Raw genomic sequence first — 18687 nt, 5'->3', positions numbered from 1 at the left:
TCATTTAAGCTCCGCTTTCCTGTTGTTTCCCTAAAGGGATCCACTATAATCACTAGATTGAAAAATGAAAATGCACTGCTTTTTTTCTTATGATCCAGTGCATTCCTGCTGATTTTTAGTCAGCCATAAGCTTTGTGATGTTAACCAAGCCCACAAACATTTTTTTTGCATAAACTACTTGAGAGCAGAATACTTTTGTAGAAGGCTCCTGTTGTTGAAAAGATTCATAAACACCAGACTTTGACATTTATTACCAAGAGCTGGTAGTTCATCTGCAAAGCAATACTACTTATTATTCCCTTAAGTCCTAAAGTCTGTTTTAGGTCTTGTAACTGTGCTTTAAGCAGCACCTTGGTGTAACTTATTACTGAATACGATACCACCAAAACAATCTGCAAAAAACAGGTTGCAAGTTGTTATTTCACAGCCCACAGACACAGGAGTTGCTAAAAACGATAACTTGTTATTTCAGATTTATCTTTCCCAAAGGCTGTTCAATAGCAGTTTAAATTAAGCTTCTTTAATGCATATTTAATTTAGAACTCCATGAGCCTCGTCTGAGATGTTGGGCATTTACAAGCTAGCTGCTAAAATCATATGAGGATTACCAAGTCTTCATAATTATTGATCTTCTACGCATCTTTACCTTTGCAGTATAGTAACTCTCAAGCCATACTGAATAGTTGAAATTTAATTAAATAGTTCTTAGTTCCCAGAACAAGTAATTGGGGCTGCATATTAGAATATCGTGATTCCGTTTTTTGCACAATACGTATTACCTGCTATTACAAATAAACTTCAGTGTAATTTTGTAATGAAAATATATTAATGGAGAAGAGAGTTTTTTCAGTGCTTGGACTTATTTCTGGTTTGGAGTTTTAACCTTAAATGCAAGACAGACTGTACAATATGGATACTGTTTCCTCTCATCTTGCAAGTAGAGTCTGCAGAAGAGGACAAACAAAGAAATGGAGTCACCACAGGCTGCCCATTGCATTATTCATTCAATTATTCCATTGTGCATTACCCACAGACTTTCCAAAAGTCTCGGGAAATACAGCAGCTCTACTCATCATTGTTAATGCTCTTCATTATCCCCAAAGAGGTTACACAATTAGTCAAATTTCTAATATACAGAATGTTCAGGTGACTATTTAACCTGGACTGAACACTCCAGTAAGCTACCACACGGCACCCTGTGTGCCAGGATTTATGTGCTTCCAGTGCTGGCTTAGGCACTGGTACTCTTCAGGACTTTATTTGCTTCATGTAGATACATCAAATATCCGTCCTCTTGTGACTCTTTTTCATAATGCTTTCCCTGTTTTATAGTCTATAAAACATGCTTCATGATGGACAAGTGGTTCTCTAAATGTTCTCAGAGATGCTACCCTAGGTCTTAGGCTATGCATTTGGTCTCATTTTAATTCTTAGGTAGTGTAGCTGTTGTTTTTAGTAGGTCTAATCATGATTTACAGTATGGTAAATGAGAATCTGCTGTTGAAACAATCCACCTGGTTGAAACAACAGTTCTTTGCTTAACAAACTTACCAGTAATGTATTTGGATTAATGTATACATATTACATATTGTCTTTTGAGACTTCATTACTGTAGTGTAATCTGTCATATCTGTGTACGGGAGGCCAATGTCGATTATGTTTGGGAACTGATACTAAGACTTGGAATGGCATTTAGGCAATGAACTCTTTGGAAATCCATCCTCGAATGCAACATATGAGAATGGAAGATGCAAATTAATTAAAGGTGCTCCCTTCTTATTCCAAATACATTTAGAGAGTAGTTACATTTATCTGCATCTTATTTCTAGTCTTTTAAGTTTTGACTTCTGACATTAAGTTTATTTGGCAGAAAGGACATTAATAATTAACCTTCAACATTCCACATCATTGCTGAATGCCTGTACACAGCACGCATCTTGCTTTAGTATCCCCTCCACCATTTTTATAGATGCTTATTTTTCAGGACGACTGAACTGGTGGTCCACGGTGTGTACAAGCTGCAAACGTCTTCTTCCCTTGGCTACAACAGGTGATGGAAACTGCCTCTTGCATGCTGCATCTTTAGGTAAGGGAGAGTGTGCACATGAAACCTTCTGCCAAAAATATTGACTGCTTTTCTCTGTCACCCACAAAAGCTCAGAAACACGTGGGATGCAAAGACTGTCATTAAAAGCCTGGTTCTGGAGAAATATATTTTTCTGATTTTGCTTGAGTATTGTTTGCTTTTGCCATGCTTGACGGATGAAGGTAAAAGATTTATCAAATTATAAAAGAAGTATAGTTGCAACAATGTCAAAAACCATATATGATAAACACCAGTGATTTGTATTTTCCTCACTGAGCCAAATCTAACAGCTCTGGAACAGGCAAATCCCAGGTGCTTCTGCAGGATTGTCCTCATTGTGAGCAAGGAATTGCATTAATTCTCTGGCTTTTGTTAAACAGTTGTCTTGCTGTCTTCAAGAATGCAGTATGTAGCTTTTATCTCTTTTGGTTCCTGGTGGTGTTTAAGTGTATGGGAAACAGAGTTTGGGTGAATTAAAATAATTTCCAATTGATTAATTAATTGTTACTACAAAATTTTTGAAGTCTTTCTTCATTCAAATAAATAGAAACCTGTGAAGCTTAAAGTTTTTGATATGGCTTCTGTATCCTAACCTGTTATAAGAAAACTTGTTATTGTTGTAGTTGCTGAAACCTTCCACCAATAGAACTCTAAAGGTGACTTTTTAAAAATCTGGGATTTAAGATATTTTTAAGAGTCTCTTCTTTGTGAAAGACATAGTAAGTGCCGCGATGAAGAGACGGGGACGCAACTTGATGCAAGCAAAGTGTCCACTTTATTGTTCTCTACACAATCCTTTTATACTGTTACATACATTACAACTACTATCGTGGATTATACTGATTGGTATACCAACTAATTAGCTCATACATATTACAAAAGCTGAGCTCATGATAGGTTAGTAAGAAAGCATGCATATCTTATCTTAGGTCCTTGTAACTACATGCCTTTCGTGTTAGGAAAGCTTCGCGGGACTATAACAAGATACTGTTGCCAAACCACCAGTTCCCGTGCTTTGTTCTTACACCCATCGGCTGTAACTTTCTACAACCCCCCAGTAACTTCCCATGCTAACACAGCAGGTCCAATAACTAAAATCAGCACACTGCCCACAAATACAGCCAAGACAACCCACATCTCCCCCTTTTTGTTTTCAAACATTTGCTTCTTCCCAAGGTCGGCGCCCAACCAGTTCGAGGACGTCTTGCTTCACCAACATTTCTGTACTGGGAGTTTTCGGAAGGTCTTGTGCTTGTACAAGAAAAATCTTATTTACTGAAGCGGTTATTGACTTTTGTAAGCACTGCAAAATACATGGAATCGTTAGTAATAATACACAAATTACTAAAAGGATCAAAATTCCCTGTTTAAGTAAATCTTTTATCCACCCTGTAATTCCCCAAGAAGCTAGCCACCCATCGAGTCCATCCATTCCTTCCCGCACGTTGTGAATCCTTTCTCGTAGTTCTGCAATCTGTTTATGAATGCTCACAGAGTGATCAGATAGATTCATGCAACACATTCCTTCAAATTCTTGACATCCATGTCCGTGGGCTAGTAAAAGGAAATCTATGGCAGCACGATTCTGTAAGACTACATGTCGTAAGCTATCTACATCTTGAGCTAATCCTGACAAAATGTCAGAGGTCGTGTTAAATTCTTTGACAGCCCAGCATGCCAATTGTTTTATTTTATTCCAATTGCTTGCGGCCATTCCACCAGGCAAAAATAGGGACAGAGCTACAGTAGATCCTAAAGACCCTAAATTGACGTGATCATCGCAATCTGGTTGTAATTGTCGCAATGACCTTTTTGATCTGGTACTATTGCTCAGGGAACGATTAAGCATGTCCCTCATATGAGGTGCGAACAGCGTAAGTCTCCCAATATAACAAGGTCCTCCCACAGGTTTAAAAGGAATTCCGGGCCATGCTCTATCTCCACAAATCAAGAAATAGCCTTTTGGCAACCTTACCTGTCCAGTGATATCGGCCACATCTCTAGTCCCTGTATTCATCGAAATGTTCCAATGACCAGAGTTACCTGACACGTTTTGATAATGAATCAGTGAATCTAATGTCTCTTTGTGACCATCTCGAATCAAATACCCAGTCCAGCTATCACCAAAATAGACCACTCCAGTCCCGTTAACAGGAAGAATCTCCGGACTCATATTAGAGCAATTTTCGCGATTTGAGATGTTCTCCCATTCCCCCTGTGGAGGGAAGGAGCCCCAAAGTGTCAGTTCCTGAAACGGTAAGTGATTAGAGAAATTGAGCCTTTGAATTAAGCCTTGCTGGAGCATGGCTCCCTGCTCTACTGGCCAGTCGCTACTTTTTATACACCATCCGTCACTGTTATTTCTCCTCCATTGCCAATATGAGGAATTGAGTACATTCGACAAATCAGGGGTGTTAACGTAACCTCGAAAATCGTCTAGGTGTACATATGGATACCCAATTAAACATGTTCTAAACGGATCGCTTACTTGCGCCAGGGACAGACAAAAGTCTGTGGTCCCGGTACGATTTGCCCACGTGAGCCACACATTAGTACGAGAGTCAACATGATGTAAATCAAAGCTAAAGCCTAAGCTTATAGTACTTAACAAAAAGATTAATACTCGGCCCATTCCTGCAGGCTCTTAGTCTTCCTTCTGTTTCTCTTTTTCCGACACCTCCTTTTTGTTTCCTCCCACTTATCGGGGTTTACTTCCCAGGTCTGTGGTATTGGAACAGATTTATCACATTCAATGGCTTTCCAAAGGACAATATTTGATTGCTCAAAAATATATCTATGCCATTTTTCTAATTTTTCCTGATAGGAGCGAGTTCTATCGCCCTCAATTCCAGTTTCCACTGACAGCCTCTGTAAGAGCCCTTGATAATCCTGCAAACAATAGTCACACCACCGTCTTACGCGGCACCTATTTACCCACTGTGGTCTTTCGCAGTCAGCACAAATTCTAAGGATCCAGAAATTGCACACTTCGCAGTCTGGACATTGAAACTCTCGCTTATCTGTTTCTGAGACGGAATTCATTCGGGAGCAACGTTCTCCTCATCGAACGCAGGTTCTGGAGCGTTATCAGAAGACTGCCGTTGCAATGTTTCTCGGAAGGGTCTCACGTTCTTTGCCGGGATCCAGCGAGGACCTCTCTCTGTGGAAACACAAGCATAGCCTCTACCCCATGTAACAAGGGGATAGGGTCCCATCACTTTACCTGTTTCGGGGTCCCGGATCAATACTGGCGGCTTAATCTTGGGTTCAAAAAGGGTGTTTGTGCTAAAATGACGAACTACTGGAGGATTGCTGTCTAACAGGGAACAATTCAAAAAATTAAAAACATACAAGGCTTTCTGTAAGCGCTCCTCTGGTGTAGCAGCCCCTATTCCCCCTTTTTGTTTTAATAACAAGCGTTTTAAGGTTTGGTGAGATCGTTCTATCAAAGCTTGTCCCGTAGGAGAATGAGGGATACCTGTAATGTGTGATATACCCCAAGAGGCAAAAAAGGTCGTCAAGGTTTTAGACATATATGCAGGGCCATTATCAGTTTTGATTTGAGAGGGTACCCCCAAAGTAGCAAAGGCGCGCATCAGATGTTTTCGCACATCGCGTGCTTTTTCTCCTACATGACAGGAGGCAAATAACATTCCGGAAAATGTATCAATAGAGCAATGAACAAACTTTAGACGACCAAATTCAGCAAAATGAGTGACATCTGTTTGCCAGAGTTGAAGGCTTTGTAGCCCTCTGGGGTTAACTCCTTCTGCTATAGAAGGGAAAGAGTGCCTTTGACAATCAGGACACACCGCAATGATATTATGGGCTTGTTGTGTAGTGAGGTCAAATTGACGCTTAAGGCCTGCAGCATTTTGATGAAAAAAGGAGTGGCTGAGTCGAGCTTGCGCTAATCGATCTGGTAACACCTGCACCGGTAGCGTAAGCAAATCCGCTTGTCGGTTCCCTTCCGCAATAAAACCAGGTAGAGAAGTGTGAGATCGGACATGCATAATAAAATAAGGGTGAAGGCGGGAATCTAACAGGAAAATGAGTTCTTGTAACAGATTGAACAGTGCCGCATGAGAAATATCCCGTAGCACAGAAGCTTCTGCTCGGCTAACAATTCCTGCAACATAAGCAGAATCAGTGATTATATTGAGAGGAATAGACCATTTTCGAAACACTCGAACAACTGCAGATAATTCTACTATTTGAGGAGAACCCTGCACAGTCTCAACATCTGAGCTCCACCGTTCTCGCTGGTCATCCCACCAAAGGATAACAGACTTGTGAGATTTGCCAGACCCATCCGTGAATACAGTAAGGGCTTGTAAAGGCTGGTCACTCCGCTTTGGAACAGGTAAAAGGTGAAAATCAATGCTTAACAGCTTGTGAGAAGGCGGATGAGAAGTGAGTTGGCCTGCATAGCCAGTCAGGGCTATACCTAGTGCATCTGATTGTTGTTGTAGCCATTGCAGGTAAACAGTTGTTACTGGCATACATATGAGGGCAAAGTCCGTGCCCGCCAGGGTAAGTAATCGCTGTCTGGCCCTGATGATTAAAGATGCAAACATCTCATGTTGGGTAGAAATCGTCTTTGTGGCTTGGTTAGGCAGAAAAATCCATTCAATGATCAGTAAAGGGTCAGTTTTCTGGCAGTCCCATTGAAAGATAAGCGCATAAGGCTGTCTAGCAGGATTAAGGATGATTAATTGAAAAGGCAATTCTGGTTCCCATCGATGCGCTTGTCTGGAGGCAATTGCTGTTGCAGCTTTATGCAAGGAAGCCATGGCTTCAGGACTAAGAGTTCGCGGAGCGTTTAAATCCGAGCTTCCTTTAAGCATTTCGAATAGGGGACGAAGGTCCGCATTACTGATTCCTAACAATGGTCTGACCCAATTGATTGTACCCAGCAGTTTTTGTACATCATGTAAGTTCTTTACATTTGCCTGTATCTGTAAGGGTTGCGGGGTAACAGTCTGAGCCCTTATACGCCATCCTAAGTATTTCCAAGGTGGCATTCTTTGAATTTTTTCTGATGCAATACAGAGGTCTGCTGATCTTACAGCAGCCACGACAAGGGCTACAGCTTCCTCCATGACTTCATGGTGCTGTGCTGCCACTAGAATGTCATCCATATAATGATATAACAATGCAGCAGGCACTGCAGTTCTAACAGGACTAAGTATCTTTGCTACATACCATTGGCATATCGTAGGGCTATTTTTCATTCCCTGCGGTAGCACAACCCACTGATATCTTTGCAAAGGGGCTTGCATGTTGACGCTTGGCACAGAAAAGGCAAATTTAGGGGCATCATCTGGATGCAATGAAATATTGAAAAAACAATCTTTGAGGTCTATGATAGTTAAATGCCAATCTCGAGGGATCATGGTAGGTGATGGAAGCCCAGGCTGCAGGGCCCCCATATCTTCCATAGCGTCATTAATTTTTCTGAGGTCATGGAGCAGGCGCCACTTGCCAGTCAGTTTTTTAATAACAAAGATAGGCGAGTTCCACGGACTCGTTGAGGGTACAATATGTCCCATAGATAGTTGTTCGTTAACTATTTCTTGGAGGGCGTGAAGTTTTTCCAGTGGCAGGGGCCATTGATCAATCCAAATAGGAGTGTCTGTCTTCCAGGTTAACTTTGGGGTTTCACGCCCCTCAATGGCCCCACCTAAAAATGTGTCTGGATAGACACCCCCCACTGAGACAACACATCACGTCCCCACAAGACCATAGGTACTGGTAAGATAAACGGTTTGACTGAGGCAACTTGTCCTTCTGAATTTTGAACTTGTATCATTTCTGCGCTTTGGCGGCTAGCTCCGCACCCCCCAATCCCTGCTAACGTCTGAGAGATATCAGTTAAAGGCCACCTAGAAGGCCACTTCGCTTGAGAAATAACGGTAACATCTGCACCTGTATCAATGATTCCACTCAACACGACTTGCTGACCTCTGCAAATGAGGGTACATTGACATATAGGACGCTTTTGTGAGATGGCTTGAGCCCATAAAATTAGTGGTTCTCCCGTAGACCCAAAGCTTCCCTGTCTCTGCGGGAGCATTTGGTCAGGGATTGAGACATAGTCCTCCTTAGGGATCAGTATCAATTGAGCAATACGACTTCCCTCTGGTACTGTGCAAGGAGGAAATGGGGTCCAAGCCATAATTTTGATTTCGGAATTACTGTCAGGATCAATTACTCCAGGCAATACAAAAAGCCCTGACAGGGTGGTGGATGATCTTCCCAATAATAAAGCCTGCGTTTGAGGAGGCAAAGGGCCTGCAACTTTGGTAGGCAGTAAGTGAACAGAGGAATCAAGCAGCGTTACTGTGTGGGCGGTTGCCAGGTCCAGGCCGGCGCTCCCTGCTGTTGCGGGAGAGAGACTGGAAACCCTCCGGTCCCCCGCTCCTCCCCCCGCGCTTGCAGGGGCGTTGAGGCTGGCCGCGGAACTTGTGTCTGCACGCGCCGCGGGTTCGCGCTCCACTGCCGGTTTCCCGGTATGGGATGCCCATTCACATCATATTTAGATTTACATTGGTTTGCAAAATGCCGTCCCTTCTGGCATCTGGGACAAATACCAGGTGCTGGGGGTCTCTTCCCCCCGGCGCTGCGACAATCTCTTTTAAAGTGACCTGGCTTCCCACAACCGAAACAGTTCTGTTGCTTACTGTTTCCCACAGGTCCGCGCATGGCCGCAAAGGCAGCAGCCATCGCTTCATATTTATAATCCATAGTGCCAATTCTGTTACACGCCTCAATCATCTCAATCAAAGTAGGATTTTGGTTTGGAAGCGATTTTAAAAGTTTTTTGCAATCAGCGTTGGCATTTTCCACTGCTAATTTAAGTAATAGGATATCTCGAGCCTCGGTATTATCTACTTGCCGATCTAAGGCTTGTTTCAAGCGGTCTACAAATTGCATATACGGCTCTCGGGGCTCTTGGGTGATATTAGTAAACGCTTTCTGAGGCTTTTGAGAATCAGGAACTTTCAATAAAGCCTTTTTCGCTTCCTCCCGGACTGCTTCTAAGGCTTCTCGGGGGATATCCCTTGCCTGTCCGGCCGGGTCTGCATGTTGCCTAGTCCCAGTAAGATGTTCTATGGTTAAGGCAGCTAGGGCAGCATTCGCATGTCCCGCATACCCCAACAAAATTGTCTGCAGCCCCGTTCTCCATTGAGACTCCCACATTGTATATTGCGTCGGGGTTAATAACAATCGCGCGAGAGATTTTAAATCATGTGGGGTCATGACATATGTATCGAATACAGAAGATAAAAGGCTTGCAAAATAAGGAGAAGACAACCCGTGCTCGGTAGCCGTACGACGCAACTCCTTAATCACTGAAAAGGACAACGCTTCCCATTGAGCCGCCCCCCCCCTTCCTTGATATATAACAGGCGCTACTATAGTCCTTGCTATCTCTAACTCCCCCTCCTTTAAGGCTTGGCGTTTGATCTCTCCCCAGACATTATGAGGATCAGGAGGGAAAAGATCGGGTTCTTTTTCGGGATCAACAGGTCCGGGATCAAAGGGATCATCCTCCGGGGGATACCCCGCTGCACAGGCCAAGGGGGGGGGCGGCTCAATGGGAAGCGTTGTCCTTTTCAGTGATTAAGGAGTTGCTTTTGCTGTTTCCAAGGATTTGTCCACTTCATTTTTAATTAGGAGGAACTGTATATTTTGTACAGTAAATGTTTCGAGTATTTTGACTTGCAGAGTCTTAAATAGACATTTAATGCCAACAGCTGACAATGTTAATTGAAAGGTGGCGGTCTATGGGCACGTCTTGGTGAGAGCTCTGCTCTCTTCTCTCGCAAATTACTCTTCTCAACTGCGTGAAGATGTTTTATTATCTTAAAATGAGCTTGAAAGCCTGTGGCTGGTTGTATTTTTAGACTTCCAATCATCTTAAATGCTCATCTCTTTACTTGGATGTTGAAGCCAAAGGCAGTTTACCATCATGCTGTGTAAGAGTCGAGGCCTTTGGGTATTGGTATCATATGCAGTTCACAGCAGTGCCAGCAGTTGTCATTAGCATCCTTGTGGCTGCAAGCTCTGTTGGCAGCCACAGCTGAAATCGACCTGTGCGTGGAATATGCCATTGCTTGCAGCAAAGCTGAAGTTGTCTACAAGGAAATACTGAAACCAGTCAAATCCTTAGTCATTCCTTCAAGTATAAATTTTGTTAGAATTGCCTCTTGTTGCTCATTAGCTTATCTATATTGCCTGTTTCTTTAGGAAACCTCAAGAATAATGAGTGAATTATTTGCAAAGGAGACTCTTAAATAACGTACAAGCATTCCTTCTTTTGTTAATAGAGCAATATTAATTACTTTCTGTTTTGCTGTAGCTTTTTTATAGCTGAATGTCATTTTGTGCTGCTTTAGGGATGTGGGGATTTCATGACCGGGACCTTGTTTTACGCAAAGCCCTCTATACTATGATGAGAAGTGGAGCTGAAAGGGAAGCACTGAAAAGAAGATGGAGATGGCAACAAACCCAGCAGAATAAGGAGGTTTGTGTGGCCTAAGGACAGTCTTGTGAATACCATTTAGGGTCAAATGTATTCTTCTGAAGTTTGGTGTGAAAGTATTAATTGCTCTCAAATTCCTTGTGCTTCCATTTTACTTGTATTTAGAATTTTTGTATCAGAATGAAAATGTGTTTGTAGCTTTGTGGGCATAAATATGCACAGTTTTGTGCCTACAAAGGTCTAAGATGAATTTGGAACATGTAGAAAATTTTGGGCTGCAAAATTAAACGCATAACTTAGCTATCACAGGCATTATAAAATGAATGGATGAAATCTACAAAAGAAAGAAAACCCCAATTAGGAAAGATTCCTCAGAATGGTACAGTTCTTAGATCTGTGACCAAATATTGAGTGGATGTTTCTTAATTAAAATCATCTGTAGATTTGTTTGACTTTTGATTAAAAGCTGTATTATCTTCTGAAGATGTCTGTGCCTGAAGAGTGGCTAGAAAAGCCCATTTCAGGAGTAATCCTGAATGCAATCCAGTGAATATGCTTAAATGTTTGTGACTTATTTGTAATCTGCTTTTTGTTGGCAGCGGACAGTGAGAATACAGCTGAGCTGTGACTGACTCAGCTGCTTCAGGCTACCTGGAAACACAGGAGCACAGAAGCGCTCCTGTACCCTTTCTGCCCTTTAAAAGAGGGAGAAAGCATTGCCTTTCAGCCAAGGGGCATTCGTGGTAGTTCTGTGTATTGAGGAAGAAAGCAAACCTCCAGAAATGGGCAGTAAAGCATGTGACCATGGTTGCAAGGAATTCACATGGGCATGAGTAACTGGATCTGCAGTAGTGGAGCACTGTGTGAGCAGCAGCAGACCCTCAGCTAGACATGTAATCCAGCATGCTGTTAGAGGTTTGGGTCTTTTCTATTCAGGTGAAAGAATATTAATTTATTAAAAAATGTCGAACCATTAATGGTCCGGGATATTAAACCATATCATGTATGAAGCTCAGAGAAAGTAAGTTGTAAATATTACTACAGATCTCTGCTTCCATTTTGTACCAGCACAATAGTAAAGGTATTTCATTCTCTCCCATAGTCAGGTTTGGTGTATACAGAAGAAGAATGGGAACGGGAGTGGAATGAACTGCTGAAACTGGCATCAAGTGAGCCTCGTACACATTTCAGCAAAAACGGAGGCACTGGTGGTGGGTAAGTTCAGAGTATGACAGAATCTTTGAGTTTTTGTTCTCAGTAGGAAAGCAATATAGTACAAATGAAGGAAGATCTTTATAGGACCATCAAACTGCTTTTTCAACTGGTTGTGATTTTTTTTTGCATGGTAGAATATAAGTATCTAAACACTCTTGTACAATATTTATCATTTTTATTAAATTTCTTTATAGAGTTACTACAGGAAATTGAGGTTAATTTGCATCTGAATGAGTCTGGATTTCATAAATCCTAATTTCTAGGTTTCTGGAACAAGCATGTTGGCCGTAGCAGTTTGCTTCGAGATGAAGTGCCTCGTCTACTGAAGATATGTAACTTTTTGTTTGAGGAAGACTTAGCACATAAGTGTAGGAGCAGTTACATTTATAGAGTCCTAAAGTTACATTTGTCCCTTTGAAGGCAACTGTGAGGCTGGGGTGGCCCCAGTGAAAATGAGTTTGACACCCCTGCCTTAGCAGAAAGAGCCACTGCTCAGATATTTTCACTAAAACAGGGAGAGAATATTACTGTAATCTTCCTGTGTGTCATTAGAGTTTTATTTAAGGCAGAAAACCAGAACATTTAAACAGGATGTACATGATATCTTCTATTAACAGTCGAGAAGAAAGTAATTTATGCCCAGATATCACCTTTTCTGTGGTTTGGTACAGCTTTAATGCCATCTTTTCATATTCATACATTCATTTCAGTCCTTTTTTGCTTTGTAGTTCAAACAGAAAATCTTCAGAGAGATCTTTTTTGAGGGCAAGTCATCAAGTGCCTTTTCACATTTTCTACGTTAAAAATGCTGTTAACCTGAACCATACAGTGGGGAAAAAAGTAACGTTTTTGGTATTAAAGATTAAATATTTGGATGCAGTGTCTTTGTAAGCAGAATAAGTAGAATATCAGGTTATACTTTGTAGTCTCATGAAACCCGTCTGAAAAATCACTATGCTACTTCAGTCTTACAGAAAACTTTAAATAAAAATGATTATCATTAATATTGCACTGATAGAAACAGTTGCCCTTTAAGCATTTATTAAACCCATGTGACATAATAGTACTCTTGAACACAAGAATTATTAGAAGATTGTAGGGGTTTTTATTTCAAATTAAACTGATTCACCCTCATCATAGTAGAGTTTAATGTTGCTGGAAGGCTCTGCATAGGGTATGGCTCTATTTCTACAAACCACACCAGATTATTTTCTTATCTAGTTTCATAGCTGTCTATCTAGATGAATTCTGTGAGATTATGGCTGATTGCAGCTTCTTTGATTACACTCTGCAAAGCTGCAATGTTTGCCACTTACTACCCAATACTAACAGGCACACAAGGAAGGAATGTGTTTTCTTGAAGACCAATTTAGTATGCGTGTTTAATCTTTGTATAATACTCAATTAGTAGCATTTTAGTCAATTAACATATTATAAACAGTACCACAAAATTTGATGGTCGCAGAGAAAAACCCAGTACTGTCTACTTTACTGCCAGCATGCATTTAGATGCGTAGAACCTATTGGGAAAAGTGGCTAGTGACATATTTGTGAAAAAGTTTGGAATGAAATAGTATCTACAACATGTAAATACCCCTGATGCACGTAAAGAATCTGCTTTAAATAGCTGGTATGATAAACCATCTCTCACTGTCAATGCAGTTCTTCTCAAAGTAGAGGATTATTGACCAGCCTTAAGAATTCAGAAGCTTTAGTTTTTGTGTGAAGTGTTTATCACTAAAAATATTTAGTGGTGGTTTACTTGGTGCTTAGCTACTGGTTCCCCTAGAGAAAACTGCATGTGGTGATAAGTAAATTGACAAAATAGGGCATGCAACACAATGAGAATAATAAAAACTTTAGCCTATATTCTCTGGGCTTTGAAAGAATATTATCTTTTCCTTTTAACCCTGTGATGTCAAGGATAGGTAATTCTACCAACGCAGGAAGAAATTGTTTAGAAAATTGTCAGCCATAATGTGTCATTTCTCCTATTTTGAGGCTAAAAAATTAGACTGGTTTTCATTTTACTCTGTAGTTTGTTTCCTCTTTTTGTAGGTATTTTCTTGTTAATACACTTTAGTCTTCTAATGGCAGTTCAATTCACATTTCTATTAAATCTGGCCATTCACCAGCAATTTTCTCTGGCCTTATTCTGTCTGTGTCATGTACTATGCATCTTCAGTATACACCAGTCAGAGATGTCCTCAACTGTTGCATTTGCCAGCCAATCAACCATCTTTACCTTTAGATCCCAGATACTTAATCAGGGATATCACTATTACATAAAGAATCCATTTAAATTGGTTTAAATGTTCTCATCATGGTTTGCATTTATCTTTTTGCCAATCAAAATAAAGTAAGTATAAATAGACAACAGTTAATTTTTCTTGTAAAATAGTGAAGGAGGAATCAGGCAAGAAACTTAGCCCATTAAACATGTGAATTTGTAATTCTCTTTACAATCACTCCAAAGACAGAATGAATGTGACAGAATGAATTAATTTCTCATTTTGATGTACTCATGTTCAAAATAGAGCCCTTGAGAAGGAAAAGGAATATCAAAATAGTATTTTAGAGATGGGGCATATAATGTTCTCTAGTTAGGTACTGTATTAAGAAAGCTTACAAATTAGTCTTTGAACTGGAGATGAGGAATTTCTCCTTTGGTGTCAGAATTAGCTAAAGCATCAGAAGCTGTTTCTGCTTCAAAAGAACTCAGTGACAAGCCTAATTCTGGAATTATGCTGCCTCATTCACCTGCAGGTTCCTTTTAGGTATTTTTCAGAGTGAACTACATGTAAAGGAGATCAGCAATCATCACTGAATCTCCAAAGATTTCATCTTTGAGAGCATTCTCGTTCTGAGGCTTATAAGTTGGGGGGAAAAAAAATGAAGATAAAGGGAACACAGAAGAATCTGGCTCTTAAGTTCTTGTTTCCAACATGTAAAATCCTTCAAGGACTAAAGCAGAGCAAACTAATTAACTATGAATTGGATTCTTGTTGCTAAACAGATTTGCACATCTTTCTGTAAATGGAAAAAATAAATTTCAGCTTAACATAATGTTTTCATTTATACCCACTTAGGAACAAAATCCAAGGATACTGAATTAAAGCAACTGCTTTGAAAATAAAGAGAATGTCTTCGATGCTCTGTTTTGGTTTTGTGTTGTGTTTTTTTAAGAACCTAACTATTGCAATCCTGCTAAGGAGAAAATTCCAACCCATTCCTTCATTTTGCAGACCATTGTCAGTCAGAGATTTCCAACCCTGTTCTAGTGCTGGACTGAATACCACTGCTGTTATTCACTTCTTGAAGCCTAGTAGTGCTGAAAGCTAGGTGTCGTGTCGTGTCGTGGTGAGAGCTAATACAGTTTTTGAAAGTGGATGGTATTCTTCTTTAGAATTAACTGTCACCCTGTAGCTGGCCGTTTCTTATGCTGTTGGTATTAGCTTATTAATAAGTCAAGTGATTTTTAGATGGGGAAGAAGGGAGAGAATGTTGCTGTATTCTTCCTGTGTACCATTAGAGTTTGATTTAAGGCAAGAAAGCAGAATATGTAAACAGGATGTACCTCTCATATGCATGTAATCCCTGAGGTTTCGGACTTGGTTATGTATTCAGAGTATTTCAGCATACAATTCTTCACACAAAACTACGGCATCTATCAAAGACCCTCATCTTGTAGAGAATTTCTTTAGATCATTTAACAAAGACGTTGCTTTAAAATAATTTTTATTTGATGGGGTTGTCCATTGTAGGAGTGCTGTTCCTTTTTAACTGTTCCGTATATGGGTGCAGACAGAAAAAGGTTCATTATAACAGTATATCCTTATTAGCTGAAGTTTCTGATACCTAATAAATCTTTTCATCTGGCTTATTCTCAGTTGATGTAAATTGTACTTAAGTCAGACACATTCTGGAAATAATCAAGTTGCTGTGGTAATTCAAATATGCCAGTTAAGACAGTTCTTTCAATCTGAAAACAGTGGCTACCCACAGACTCCAGAAAAGAGAATAAATTCAAGGCAGAGGAGGGATCAGACTTTTGTCATATTAAAATAAACTACTAGTACCTACATAGTAATTGGGTTTTCCGTATTTAGGACGTTTTTGTTGAATTCAGAATGTTTCCTATTTGATAGATGGTTGCATCTCATATGCCACAGAAGATCTTTTACGTAAAAGCGTGTGTTCCCACACAAGTAAATACAAAATAATATTCAAACCAAAATAATCTAGGAAAAGCTGATTTAGGTTTTCTTGTTTATTATATGCCTTGAAAAGAGCTTCCTATATATTGTTTTTGCCTGAGAGGAAAAAAGTTTCGCTATTTTTAAAGACTAAGAAATAAAAATCAGCATTTGAAGTGTTCACATTCTGTATCTCCTTTAGTCAATGCAGTATACCAGGTTTTTTTTCTGTAGAAAAGAAGGAAAATGCCACGCTACTGTGCAGTTTTTTGTGTTTGAAGCTCTTTGCCAAAATACTGTGTAAGGAAATCAGCAGATACGTTCCTACATCTACCTACAGCAGAAATTTGTACTTACTGGTGAGCTGCAGCTGTGGTGTATGTTGGTCATAATTTGGGGATTCTTAAGCAGGGAAATAAGAGGTTTCAGAAACAGAATGGTGGCAGATTGAGATACGACCTCATGTTTCATTCTGGTCTCATGCTTGTACCTAATCACCAGGTTGAAGAACTTGATACTTGTCATGTTGATTACTTACTCTTTGCGAGTCCTGAAACTTCATCTAAACTTGGAATTGCTCTTACGAGTCTGTGGAACCAACTGAGAACCTGGAGCGTATGTATGGGAAAGAAAAGCAAGGTTACAATAGGGAGCTGGTTAGAAGGAAATCTAAGAGGTGAAAACAGATCTTGCTCAGAATTTACAGGCAAAAGAGAAGAACAGAGCACAGATAGCCAGGTGAAACAGCAGGGTAAGTGATTTTCCCATCAAAGCTTTTTGAAGATTTTTTTTCTTTACTGTCTGCAGTACAAATTGTTTTTTTCCATTGGAGAGAGAATCTCTTTGGAGTGCTGAATAGGTGTCACCCTTGTTTAGATTCAATTGCTTAAATAGGTTAAGCAGGTTACTGCAGTGCAGATTTATATACTTTTACATATGTGGATTTAATTATTTAAAAATTAACTTTACCTGAACGGAGAAATCAATTTTATTTTCTTAATTTTCCTTTGCTTCCATTTTACACTGATAAAATTATTTTGCCCACAATTTTCATAGTCGTGTAGTTAGGATAAATAAAGGTTCATGGGAAAAAAAATAAGTGGATCAAAGGATGTGGCAGGTTGCTATGGATACTTGTTAATGATGATTTTTCGTTCTCATTAATTTTTAGGAAGATTCATACTGAATCCTTAGCAGCAGCAGCACTGAAATAATATAAGATAGTCCGCATGAATTAATGGCAATGATGAAATAGAATTGAACATTGGAGAGGTTTCCCAGAGAGGCTGTGAAGTCTTCCCCCTTGGAGATACTCCAGAGCTGGCTGACATGGTCCTGGGCAACTGGCTCTAGGTGTCCATGCTTGAACAGGGGTGCTGGACAAGGTGACCTCCAGAGGTCCCAACCAACCTCAACCACTCTGTGATTCTGTGAAAATGAGTGATGGAGAACACATGTGCAATAGAAGAGAAGGATTTGAAATGTGTGAATATGATAATAGTGAATTGGGCAACTTGGTGATGTGATAGTGAAGAGTGAAAAAGCCCAGTGAAATTTTGGACTTTGTGTGCAGTCAGGCTTGACATCAGCTGGCCAAAGGGATAAAGGTCCTTCTGATACTGCTGCATCTGGAATGTGCAGTTGTGTTTGTCCATTCACATATGGATAAAAATGTTTTTTGAAATTTGTATGTGTTGGGAAAATAAGAGTAATGTAGTCAGATGAATAGGATAGCACAGGTATATTTTAAGGAATTTAAATGATTTTAGTCCATAAATTATATTCTAAGAATTTGCCTCTCTATATGTGGCGGTTTAATGCTATTGATTCGTGTTCTTAAATTTGAATTTCTGGCACTTGATGTTATTGAGAGTAGATGTATATGCTGCAGATAAATCTGGCAGGGATTGGTTCCCTTGGTGCTTTATAACTTTTCAGTACTGACATGAAAAAATTGCAAGCCTTGCTCTATGTTCTGTACACATTTTTGGCTTTCCTAAATGTCTTGTCTTTATGTTCTTCCAGGTAGTAGTAATTATGTAATCTAACATGAGTTTTCTCTGATATTCCTGTCACAACCAGTTCTCTTTTTGTAATAGACATCCTGTTGTTCAGCTTTTCTTTGTCTTCTGTCATTGCTTATGCCTTTCAGACATCAGATTATGAATAAAACAGAAACTGCCCAAATCATCACACATATGTCTTGGATGGCTCAGTTTGGTTTTGGTTTTTTATTCATATAGTGTACACTCCTCTTTGTCAAATTCTTCATGTAGGTAACTTATTCATTTTGGCCGCCTTTCAAAGTCAAGACTAATTATCATGATTTTGACACAAACCACCTTACCGTCAGCATATTACTATTTAATACCCATGTTTTGGAGAACTAGATGTTGAAAGGTATTTTCACCAAATACAGATAATGAATTTAATACATTATTTTTCCAATATGTATATTCATAACGGTGTCAACAATTTGAAAGGAAGAAATAACTCTTTAAAGTGCAGAAGACTCTTCAAGTGCTCATACTGTCTTCCAGTTTTATTTTACATATCTTTTAAAAAATTCTTCCAAGAACAGCACTTTCTTGTCTATGACTTAAATTGTTTGTTCATTGTGAAGCTGGTTGAAGATTAACTTTGTTTAGACCTATGGAATACTCCTCAATGATACATTTATTTTAATCTAAAAATTAAATATT

General features: G+C 39.7%; 1 protein-coding gene across 22 annotated transcripts in view; it reads left to right on the top strand.

Moving 5' to 3' along the window:
• OTUD7A (OTU deubiquitinase 7A) overlaps positions 1-18687 on the top strand; it is a 169855-nt gene that overhangs the window by 128007 nt on the left and 23161 nt on the right. For all 22 annotated transcript variants that reach the window (XM_021299275.2, XM_065076069.1, XM_065076064.1 and 19 more), the window contains 3 exons: positions 1985-2086; positions 10489-10616; positions 11677-11789. In XM_021299275.2, coding sequence (XP_021154950.1) covers positions 1985-2086; positions 10489-10616; positions 11677-11789 — 343 coding nt within the window. The remainder of the gene's footprint in view (positions 1-1984; positions 2087-10488; positions 10617-11676; positions 11790-18687) is intronic.

Source organism: Columba livia, chromosome 11 (genome assembly GCF_036013475.1).
Source record: "Columba livia isolate bColLiv1 breed racing homer chromosome 11, bColLiv1.pat.W.v2, whole genome shotgun sequence".
Classification (NCBI taxonomy): domain Eukaryota; kingdom Metazoa; phylum Chordata; class Aves; order Columbiformes; family Columbidae; genus Columba; species Columba livia.
Note: the sequence above shows the minus strand (reverse complement) of the source record. Positions and strands in the feature narration are given on the sequence as shown.